The sequence below is a fragment of the Cynoglossus semilaevis genome, chromosome Z (assembly GCF_000523025.1).
Source record: "Cynoglossus semilaevis isolate Cse_v1.0 chromosome Z, Cse_v1.0, whole genome shotgun sequence".
Classification (NCBI taxonomy): Eukaryota; Metazoa; Chordata; class Actinopteri; order Pleuronectiformes; family Cynoglossidae; genus Cynoglossus; species Cynoglossus semilaevis.
The window spans coordinates 14,746,419-14,757,289 of NC_024328.1; the positions used below are offsets into that span (position 1 = coordinate 14,746,419).

Sequence of the window (10,871 nt, forward strand, 5' to 3'; positions counted from 1 at the left end):
TGCCTGCGACAACCGTGGCTGCGACAGCCGTGGCTACGACGACCGTGGCTACGACCATACTTACAACCAAGGTCACAGCGAAGGTTACGGCCACAGGGAGGAAGAGGAAGACGACAGAGGAAGAAGTGCCGGGTATCAGTACTTGGAACCCGACGAACCTCGGGCCGTCGCGGACGAGTCCCTCTTCAGGTGGCTGGCCGTGTCCTACGCGTCCACACACATGTCCATGACGCGCAACTACCACGGCTCCTGCCACGGAGACATTTCGGGCGCGGGGCACGGCATCGTCAACCGCGCCAAGTGGAAGCCAGTGACAGGCAGTGAGTGAAGGAAATGTTGAATCAGTTGCATTGGTTAACACCACACCGTGGTGGACAATGCGTGTACTGCACCTCCTGAGCCCACGTGAGTGCCTCGTGTTTCCCCAGGTATGAACGACTTCAGCTACCTGCACACCAACTGTTTGGAACTCTCCGTATTCCTGGGCTGCGACAAGTTCCCTCATGAGAGCGAGTTGGCGCAGGAGTGGGAGAGGAACCGGGAGGCCATGCTCATCTTCATGGAGCAGGTCAGTTACACACACACACACACACACACACACATATATACTCACAGGTCACGTGACGGTATCGATTTAACGAACTGTACTAGAGTTCCGAGACAGACCGTCCGACGTCAAAGGTGTCGGATTTGCATCTGTTAGTCAGACCAACTCAAGGTTCCACCTGCTTTGCCTAGGTGCACCGTGGCATCAGGGGCATCGTGAAGGACCAGCAGGGGAACCCCATCGCAAATGCCACAGTGTCGGTCGAAGGGGTAAATCACGACGTCACCACAGGTGAAAGACTGACATTCGTCTTCTTCCCGAAATCTGATCAGGTTGACGTTGTTGCTTTTATTTTGAAAACCAAATATGTGTCTCCTCCTCCTCACGCTGCAGCTTCAACCGGGGACTTCTGGAGGCTGTTGAACCCAGGGGAGTACCGAGTGACGGCTCGAGCTGAGGGCTTCTCCCCCGTGACCAAAGTCTGCGTGGTGGGGTACCAGTCTGGAGCCACCACCTGCAGCTTTAACCTGGCCAAGTCCAACTGGGACCGCATTAAACAGGTGACACGCAGTCGGCCTGAGCGGAACGTGCCGCGACAAATAAATGTTGGAACTAAAAAGTTGGCTTTGACAACGGCCCTAGTCACTGAGAAAGTTAGAGTCACAGTCTATATATATATATATATATATATATATATATATATATATATATATATATATATATATATATATATATATATATATATATATATATATATATATATATATATATATATATATATATATATATATATATATATATATATATATATATATATATATATATATATATATATATATATATATATATATATTTATACATACACACACACACAGATGTACATACATATATGTATATACGTATATGTACATATATATACACAGATATATACATATATACACATATACATATATTTACACATATATACACGCATATAGATATACACATATATATATACACATAGATATACACATATATATACACATATAGATATACACATACACACATATATAGATATACCCATATATACACGTATATACATATACACATATATACATACATATATACATATATGCGCATATACACACACACATATACACATATATTATAGTAGTATAAATAAAGCTACTTTCCAAAACTGCACCGTTTAAAACTCAAACTTTTTTTTATTTCCTCCAGATCATGGCTCTCCATGGCAACAAACCCATCCGACTCAGCTACAGCAACAACAGAGTTCACTATCCCGCAGCCCGAGACGGCAACAGACGCATGGTCACCAACAGCGTCCCTTCGCCGAACTCCCACCTCAGCCCCGAGCGGCGGAGGAGGCTCAGGATAGCACGTATCCGTCGCCTCCGACAGCAGCGACTGATGAGGTTAAGATCGACTACGATGTTACCCCCGACGACCGCCACCCCCACCCCGACAATCACAACTCCACTTCCCACAACGCCAGAGACCACCACGTCCTGGTACGACCCATGGCCTGTACTGGAGGGAGAGTCCTCGACACCGGGCGGCTACACGGATTCCTTCCTGGACTATAACTACGAGTTTAAGATCGATGACTATTAAACCAACACACACATCCCCCCCTGCCCCCCACCTGTCTGTCTCGTCGAACTGTAAACAGGCGGTTGAAGATCCAACAGAGGAGTCTGATCTTTGTACGACACACGGACAACGACGACGTAAATATTAACCGTATTACCTGTAGCGCGAAAACACGGCCGTCACTTAACACTGAAATGAAAGCCTCGGCGTCGAACGCGTGTTAAGTAACGGTGACGTTTTTTCCCACGCTTTCACACGTTTTACAACTGTCTTGTCTCATTATTCACTGTTTGCGAAAAAAAAAATATTGTGGATCCACATTCAGGAAAGTGACTTTTTTTTTTCTTTTCCACGAGACATAATTTTCACATCACTTTCTCCGCGGGAAGAACGAGTAGAGTGAGAGAACCGTCGGCCATGTTGTCTCAGACACAGATGCTAAGGCAGGAGCTGATACTCAAATAAAGGCTTGATTGTACAAAAAAAATCAGTTTCTTTGTGTTGAACTAGCGCCGCTGACATCGGGGAGAGTAAAGATTATTAATTCGGGATGTCCGATATTTACTTTTTTTTTTTTGCCGATATCCCAATATTGTTCAAACACGATACCGACACAAACGACTGTATAAGTATGAGATTGATTAAATGAGCTGTCAATGCTGCCATCTAGTGGCTTTCCCTTGAATATACAGCTGTTTGTCCCCAAAATTATTTTTAGGTCACACATCATTTGGCGAAACCCTGGCATTGCAATATCGGGTTTTCATTATCGGAGTAAAAACCGATAATTCTTACAGATATTACATAGTCGATAATATTGGACATCCCTACTATAAATGAGCAGTGAACTGTGATGGTACCGTAGTAACATGTCAAGACCTTGTCGACCAATGGACATCCAGCCACAGTTTTTTTACAAAGATGTTTTATTAGTCATACTTCGAGTACTGTACTATTAGTGCTAGCGGGAGGCAGCCGCGCAGTACGTCTGGATGGAATGAAATCGGTGGAGAAATCAAGAACAGTTCCGGTTTACAAAGTCACTGCAGCGGTCCGTCGTCATACACCGGCCTCCGGTGGACATGAAGAGTCGGTGCAGGTGTGTGTCGTCCGACTGTAGTCGCGGACCTCAGTGACTGACGTTCATCTCGCTGTCCTCGTCACCGTCGGCGGAGAAGGCAGAGAAGCTGATGGGCTCCACGTCCAGAGTGCGCAAGTTGACCAGACATGCCGTCTGAGTGCTGCAGAACTCTGGGACAGTGACCAGCAGAACCTGTTGGCCGTCAGCACCTGTCACAACCAGAACCACAATCAGAGTTTCAGTCGACCTTAAGGAAAGTAAACACAGGAGGAGAAGCCCTCTGTCCATCCTCTCTGTTTGGTACATGTGTAATTCATTATGTTTTTGGAAACACATATATACACATATACATAATGTATATATATATATACACACATACATATAAACACATATACATACATACACATACATACAGTATAGACATATACACACATACATATATAGATATATACATATTTGTATATGTACATATACATACATATGTACATATACATACATATATACATACATACATATCTGCATATATATATACATATATACACATATACATATATGGATGTATGTGTATATGTACATATACATACATATATAATATACATACATACATACATATACACATACATATATACATACACACACAAACATACGTATATGTATATATACATATATGTATATATACACACACATGTATATATGTATATGTATATATACACACACACACATGTATATATACGTATATGTATATATACACACATGTACATATACATATATGTATATATATATAAAAAAACTTATGACAACATAGATCACACATGGGTGTGACTCTCAAGGCAGCACTGCCCCCTAGTGGATGTGTTGTTAGAAACGAGAGATTCTGAAACTGATTATGAACAATAAGATTCCAGTTCAACCACCAGGTGTCACACACACACACACACTGACCTTTGATGAGTTTGGAGTCAAAGGAGGGGGCGCTGCCACTGAAGTAAACATGGGGACACTCTTCCAGAATGAACGGATCTCTCTGGTAAAACGGGTAACAACCTGACGGGAACAGAAACAGAACATATACATGTCATGGTCGCGTGGAAAACACACACCGGTTTTCATTCAAGTCCTCTGACCAACCAAGGGTGTCGGGAGCCGTCGGTGCCAGGTGGCGGAGTCGCAGAGTTTCCTCCAGAATTTCAAGATGGCTGTCCATGCTGGTGTATTTCTGAATGTCAGACACATTCTGACCTGAGGTGCCAAGGAACCTGGGGGAAAAAAAAAAAGAATGAAAACCTATGCACATACATACACACACATACATATACACACATATATATATATATATAAATAAACATACATATAGACATAAAAATACATATTTAATATATTAATATATATAATTCACGTATAGAGAGATGCTAAGTTAACTCACCTCACTCCGTCGACGTCAGCCTGGTACGGGTTGGAAACCAGCTGGAGGGTGGGGTAAACTGAAGACAGAGGGAACATGCAGCGGTGCAGTGGCTGCTGCTGGGGGGTGTAGTTGGTGGGGTCATACTGACCTGGCATCACGTCCACTGGAACAGACGCCTAGTGAAAATAAATAAATAAATAAATAAATAAAAAAAAAGTAAAAAATCACTTTTAATCTGTATTAGTGCAGACAAACTGATACTGTACATTGACCGCCTGCAGAGGGCGATCATGGACACTACTACATACTCTTCTCAATGCAAAAAAAAAAAAAACAGCTTAAAATATCGTAGCCTCACGAACTTTATCTTCATTTTAAAACCATTTCTACGATTATTTGTATTATTACTATTAACGCTAATCTAACTATTAGCAATATTAGGTAGTTCGGGAGTCGACTCACGACCAGCTGAAGCAGCAGCTCGTCCAGCTGACGAACGGCCTCCACGCTGCCCGCCTGAGTCTTTTTGGTCTGATACTTGGCCTGAAAGAAGATCGCGATCATTTCCCAGAATTCATTGCTGCTGTTGTTGCTATATATAACAAAATGTTTATAATTTAGAACTTGTCGCTGCCTTGGTGGACGCGTCCTTGTCCTGGGCGCTTTGACTTAGGAGACCCCCGGCTAGCAGAACCCTGGCGATATTTGCTGTGGCGCTCTGTTCTCGTTGCTCGCCCAGCTGACCGCCGACCATGTCGATCAGCAGCTGCAGCCCCAACATGCTGTCGGCGTTTGTGCTGCCGAGACCGAGTCCCGAGGCTAGGAGGACATACCTGTAAAAAAAATAATAAATAAATAAATAAAAAATCAAAGACAACCAGCAGGTGGCGCCTCCTCACCTGTCCGAGTCCAGAGCCGGTCGTTCGGGCTGCGCCGGCAGATCGGCAGTGCAGAAGTCCTCGACGGTGAACTTCCCATCGTTCCGTTCGGCTCCGTAGACGGCTACGATACTGCCTGTATGGATGGGATTTTCATTAAATACCGCAAAATCAGCGTATCTACAGACAACGCCGGGATAACGGCGGGTTTGATGGGAAGGGGAAAACGGCCGACCTGTGATGCATCTGTCTCGGTCGATTTTGCCCTCGAGTTTGATCCTCTGCAGCTCGTCCTCCAAGATCACCTCATCAGCTTCACCGATGTATTTCGCCCGCGGCGGTTGGGGCAGCAGGTTGTGCTTAAAAAAATAAATAAATAAATAAATAAATAAATAAATAAATAAATACCAATAGTGAAACATACATCAAAATAAATATATTTTCGGCTACAAATATATTTCAATTTGTTCCCCCTACCTCCTCGCTGATCTCTTTCAGAATCGACGGCTGCAGCTCCATACGCTTGAACAACGTTCCCACAATGCAACACTGCTCTCCTGTCTGGAGATGACACAGCCTCCTGATAGCCACATCTGACCCTGGAACAGTAACCAAATAACATATTAAATCAAACTAGTCCCAAAAAACGTCCCCTAGTGGGTGAAGGCGGGAACGCGCGTCCCGGTTTTTTTTTTTTTACCCCATTTGTTTTCGGCTCTCTGTGACAACAGGGGCCTCATCTGCATCAGCCGCGCGGCGTAAATATGAGCGTACTGGCGACTGAAGCTTCGCTCCCCGACCGTGTAGCGCTCGGAGCGGGGGCAGTAGGACTGGGACGCCCTCTCGAACACCGGGCCCTGGTCCTCGGAGGAGGCAGGACGGCAGAGGAGAGAGGAACCCCGCTGCTGGGCGCTCAGCTCCGAGAACATGACGGACCTAAAGCAAACGAGACACTAGCTTATCAGTTAGCTTCAGTTTCCGGAAGCATGCTAAATATGTTGGAAGTATCGGTGTTCTTACCGCCAATAATTAGCGTTTCCGAACCGACTTTAAATACGAGTTTTTACTGATTGTTCCTTTTGCAAAATTAAAGGAAACAATTCCCGCGGAATCCCACTTCTTCTTCTTCTTCTTCTCTCATGAGCACACTTCCGGTATGTTCTAGACCACCGAGAGCGCTATACTGCACTCTACTGTCCATAAAGAAAACCTTCTAGTACTTTATTAATACATTTGAACCCTAGTATTTTTTATTATTTTTATTTATTTTTTATGTATTTTACAAAAAGTGAGATTTCCGGTAAATTAATAAAAAGGCGGGACCAAGCGTTCTCCCTTCATTGTCCGCGATATATTCGTTAAAAACAGTTCGCAAACCAACCCGTCACACGTTAATGAAACAATACGAATTTATTAAAAAAATTAATAAAGCGATAACGATATCGTTCTGTCCGTATCTGTAACGACGAATTTCACGCGATATTACACTGGTTTTTATGGCGTTTTCTCGGAAAAAAACGTAAACACATAATTCAAACGTAGTAAAAAAAACGCAAAATTGTCACAAAGGCAAATAATTCGACGAATATATATTTTATTATTTTAAATTGAGAAAAAAGTATTTTCCGCACAAAATATACGTCATAGATTTAGTTTTCAAGCGTCGCGCACTGATGAGGTCACAACACCGTCGCGGCTCTACTCCTCGCCATATTCGTTGGTCTTTGTGCGCCATCCTATATTCACTGTTTGTTGTTTTTTTTGTGTGTTTTTAGAACAATTATTTCCCCAGCGTGGAACTTTTGTCGCGGAGAATGCAGGGAAACAAAGTCCCTCAGCAGAACCACGGCCTGAACCGCCCGGGGGAGCAGAAAAAACCCGGCGGTATGAACACCAACGGCCAGCAGCCCGAGCCCGGCGAGCAGAGCAGCCGTAACGAGGCCTTAACGCTGGATATCAAGAGCTTCCGAAAACCCGGCGAGAAAACGTTCACCCAGCGCAGCAGGCTCTTCGTGGGGAACCTGCCGACCGGCGTCACCGAGGAGGAGCTGGAGAAACTCTTCGGCAAGTACGGGAAGGCGACCGAGATCTTTGTGAACAAGGAGCGGGGCTTCGGCTTCATCCGACTGGAGACCCGAATCATAGCCGAGATCGCCCGAGCCGAGCTGGACGATACCCAGTTCAGAGGCAGGCCCATCCGGGTGAGGTTTGCGACACACGGGGCCGCTTTAGCCGTGAAGAACCTGCCGGAGTTCGTGTCGAACGAGTTGCTGGAGGAGGCTTTCGCCGTTTTCGGTCAGATAGAACGAGCCGTGGTCATAGTGGACGACCGCGGGAGACCCACGGGGAAGGGTATAGTGGAGTTCACCTCGAAGCCGGCTGCAAGAAAAGCCATGGACAAGTGTAACGATGGTGCCTACCTCCTCACAGCCTTCCCCCGGCCCATCACGGTGGAACCCATGGATCAGTTGGACGAGGAGGAGGGTCTGCCGGATAAGATGGTCACCAAAAACCAACAGTACAGCAAGGAGCGGGAGCAACCCCCCCGGTTCGCCCAGCCGGGCACCTTCGAGTACGAGTACGCCATGCGCTGGAAGGCTCTGATGGAGATGGAGAAGCAGCAGTACGAAATGGTGGACCGCAACATGAAGGAGGCCCAGGAGAAGCTGGAGGCCGAGATGGAGGCGGCCAGACACGAGCACCAGGTGATGCTGATGAGGCAGGACCTGCTGAGGCGCCAGGAGGAGCTGAGGAGGATGGAGGAGCTCCACAACCAGGAGGTGCAGAAGAGGAAGCAGGCGGAGATCCGGCAGGAGGAGGAGCGCCGCCGGAGGGAGGAGGAGATGAGGCTCCGCAACGAGGAGATGATGAAGAGGCAGCAGGAGGGCTTCAGGGGCAACTTCCCTGAAAATAGGGAGCAGGAGATGAGGATGCACATGGGCAACCACGGCATGTCCATGAACAGGAACTCTCTGGGTGCCAATTCCGGCCCCGGGGGTGCTGCCGGCATGGCGGCCGAGAATCCTTCGATGATGCAAGGGTCGGGGAACAACAACATGCCCGGAGGCGGCCAGGGCGGCTTCCCCCGGGGGGTTCCTGGACCTGGGGACTATGGACCTAACAACAAACAACGTAGATTTTAAATCATTATCGTCCGTATTGTTTCCTGTTTTCATACCTACATGTTTTACAGTCGAGGTAGTGGGGGGGCGGGGTTACTCTTGAACATTAAAAACTATTGCATGTATTTTTTTAAAATTTCTTTTGTGTACTTAACCATTTTCATTTCTGTAGTAAAACCTAAAATGACAAACAAATGAGCCATGTTTTTTATAATTCGTTGTCGTTGCTAACGTGTTGACGAAGTTTTCTGGAATACATTCAACCAATTTCCCGAATAAATACTGTCTTATTTTGAGAACAGACACTTTGACTCCGTCATTAACGTTCAGAATGTCATGTCGCGGCCTTGACGGAAGGTGGTGCTAAAAATCTAAGAGGTGGAAACACGTGACGTCAGTCATAGATTTGATGACATTAAAATAAAGAGTACTCTCGAAAGAGTTTTTAAAATATCGAAAACTAAATTAAATCGTACTTCAAACGCTGTTTCAGTCATCTTGGAAGAATCAATGGGGAGGAGGAGATAAACAAGATAATAGTACGGTTATAGCATGTAAAAACGTAAACACGCCATGCTAAGCTAATAATTGTATTAAGTTTAGCAGTGGCTATCAAACAAATTGCCCAATAAGCTAACATTCATTTGAAGTAAATGTATTTGTAACCCGGACGATATTAAATGTACTCTTTACTCACAGGAGACTTATGGGAAACGGTCCAACCGGAAACGCGTTCGGTGACTCATTAATGTCCGAGGAAATGATAACGAGTCAACAATCTGTTGTTCAAACAGTGATTAGTCGGAGAAAAAAACTCTAGAAGTAGTGATGTGTCGTTTGCGAGTGATTCGTTCAAAATGAACGAATCTTTCATATGACTCGTGACTCCCGAGTCATATGAAAGATTCGTGACTCGTGACTACCGAGTCATATTAAATATTTGTTAATATTGAACTCACGAATCACTCACAAATCACTCACTGCGAACTAATCACTCATTGCGAACAAATCACTCTCTGCGAACTAATCTTTCGCTGTTAACTAATCTTTCTCCGTGAACTAATCTTTCGATGTGAACGAATCATTCTCTGTGAACTAATCTTTCGCCGCGAACTAATGTTTTGCTGTGAACTAATCACTATGAACTAATCATTCCCTGTGAACTAATCTTTCGCCTCGTTCTCGCAGATTCGTTTTATTTGTCACGTGAAAGAGCTCGGGTCTCTTTTGCTCTCATTCATCTTCACATCGTGGTGTGTTTTTATTTCTTAGCTTTTCGCATGGTTTTAATTACTTATGGCATTTTGTGTACTTTGTAGACTTTGTCAGCGGAAGCAAACCATGTTGCCTTATTTAGTGTCGGAGAACCGCAGCCTTCTTTACAACGCCCACAATAGGGCTAAAGCGCCACCTGCTGTAAAACGAATGAAATGATTAGTTCAAGATTCGTTCACGACTCGTTCATTTTACTGTTCGAGAGTCAAAGAGTCGGTCTTCCCATCACTATCTAGAAGACCTTAAACACAAGGATGAAATCGATTGGTCGATACACGTCATTACTTTGTTTTTTTGGGTTTTTTTTTTTTCAAAATGGACGACAGGACATTTTGAACCCAGCGCTAAGAGTATAGGAATGGGCTGTGACGTAGACAACGTTTGTTTTAATAAACGGACCCTAACGATACGATAACCATAACGTTACCGTCCGGTAACCGATAATGACACGAAGTTTAATGTGTGTCGAGTGCTTTATTTACGCTGAAACCGCCAGAGGGCAATGCTGGATTCTGCTATTAGCTACCGAGCTAACCTCGGCTAATAACAAACATGGCGACGGTTGAGGAGGTTGTGACGTCGTTCTGTGGGATTCACTGAACACAGAGCGGCGTGCGGACGGAGATTTCTCCTCCCTGTTCTTTTTCTGTCGTTGTCGTCACTGCCCCCACGATTTCTAGCGGCACCAAACGGTACTGTGCTAAAATATTAACTACAAGTTAAACTGGTGATGAAAAATATCAGAAATAATTAACGGAATGTGGAGCTATTTTTTTCACTTTTCCTCCAGAGATAACTGCACAGGCTGCTGATAATCAATATCTCTATGAGGGGAAACTCCCTTTTTGTCCACAATCACGGTTCAAAAAGTCATGATAACTGTCGAGGCTTACAATCAAAGCAGCGATAAAAACTATTGCAGGAAAGAGGGGAACGTCGACGTTCCCTCCGGGGGATAAAATCAGCAGGA

The 10,871-nt window shown here is 44.8% G+C and overlaps 3 protein-coding genes and 1 long non-coding RNA gene across 4 annotated transcripts in view; 3 read left to right on the forward strand and 1 right to left on the reverse strand.

The window, feature by feature from the left end:
- LOC103398036 (inactive carboxypeptidase-like protein X2) overlaps positions 1-2,627 on the forward strand; it is a 15,880-nt gene extending 13,253 nt beyond the window's left edge. Inside the window, exons 19-23 of the mRNA XM_025053140.1 lie at positions 39-320; positions 429-568; positions 739-838; positions 941-1,107; positions 1,766-2,627. Coding sequence (XP_024908908.1) covers positions 39-320; positions 429-568; positions 739-838; positions 941-1,107; positions 1,766-2,161 — 1,085 coding nt within the window. The 3' untranslated portion in view covers positions 2,162-2,627. The remainder of the gene's footprint in view (positions 1-38; positions 321-428; positions 569-738; positions 839-940; positions 1,108-1,765) is intronic.
- A 421-nt stretch (positions 2,628-3,048) lies between these two features.
- pold2 (polymerase (DNA directed), delta 2, regulatory subunit) lies at positions 3,049-6,685 on the reverse strand. Its single transcript, XM_008336524.3, has 11 exons — positions 6,525-6,685; positions 6,205-6,440; positions 5,982-6,103; positions 5,740-5,863; positions 5,526-5,640; positions 5,261-5,459; positions 5,089-5,169; positions 4,645-4,802; positions 4,350-4,477; positions 4,164-4,265; positions 3,049-3,430 (listed from the first exon to the last, which is right to left on the reverse strand). The coding sequence occupies exons 2-11, from the start codon at positions 6,431-6,433 to the stop codon at positions 3,270-3,272; spliced, it is 1,419 nt and encodes a 472-aa protein (XP_008334746.1). The 5' UTR covers positions 6,434-6,440; positions 6,525-6,685; the 3' UTR covers positions 3,049-3,269.
- A 481-nt stretch (positions 6,686-7,166) lies between these two features.
- LOC103398038 (non-POU domain-containing octamer-binding protein-like) lies at positions 7,167-8,929 on the forward strand. The gene has a single exon (XM_008336526.3). The coding sequence runs from the start codon at positions 7,319-7,321 to the stop codon at positions 8,645-8,647; it is 1,329 nt and encodes a 442-aa protein (XP_008334748.1). The 5' UTR covers positions 7,167-7,318; the 3' UTR covers positions 8,648-8,929.
- A 1,130-nt stretch (positions 8,930-10,059) lies between these two features.
- On the forward strand, positions 10,060-10,871 carry LOC112486478 (uncharacterized). The gene is made up of 2 exons (XR_003048933.1): positions 10,060-10,593; positions 10,692-10,871. It is a non-coding gene; the product is annotated as an uncharacterized LOC112486478 (long non-coding RNA).

What these genes read in the sequence shown, in the direction of transcription:
- LOC103398038 (XM_008336526.3), top strand. Translation starts at nt 7,319, where the DNA reads ATGCAGGGAAACAAAGTCCCTCAGCAGAACCACGGCCTGAACCGCCCG.
- pold2 (XM_008336524.3), bottom strand. Translation starts at nt 6,433, where the DNA reads ATGTTCTCGGAGCTGAGCGCCCAGCAGCGGGGTTCCTCTCTCCTCTGC. An exon ending in AGCTGCTGCTTCAGCTGGTC is followed by an intron (nt 4,803 to 5,088) that starts GTGAGTCGACTC and finishes TATTTTCACTAG; the next exon opens with GCGTCTGTTCCAGTGGACGT. An exon ending in GACGGCTCCCGACACCCTTG is followed by an intron (nt 4,266 to 4,349) that starts GTTGGTCAGAGG and finishes TGTTCCCGTCAG; the next exon opens with GTTGTTACCCGTTTTACCAG.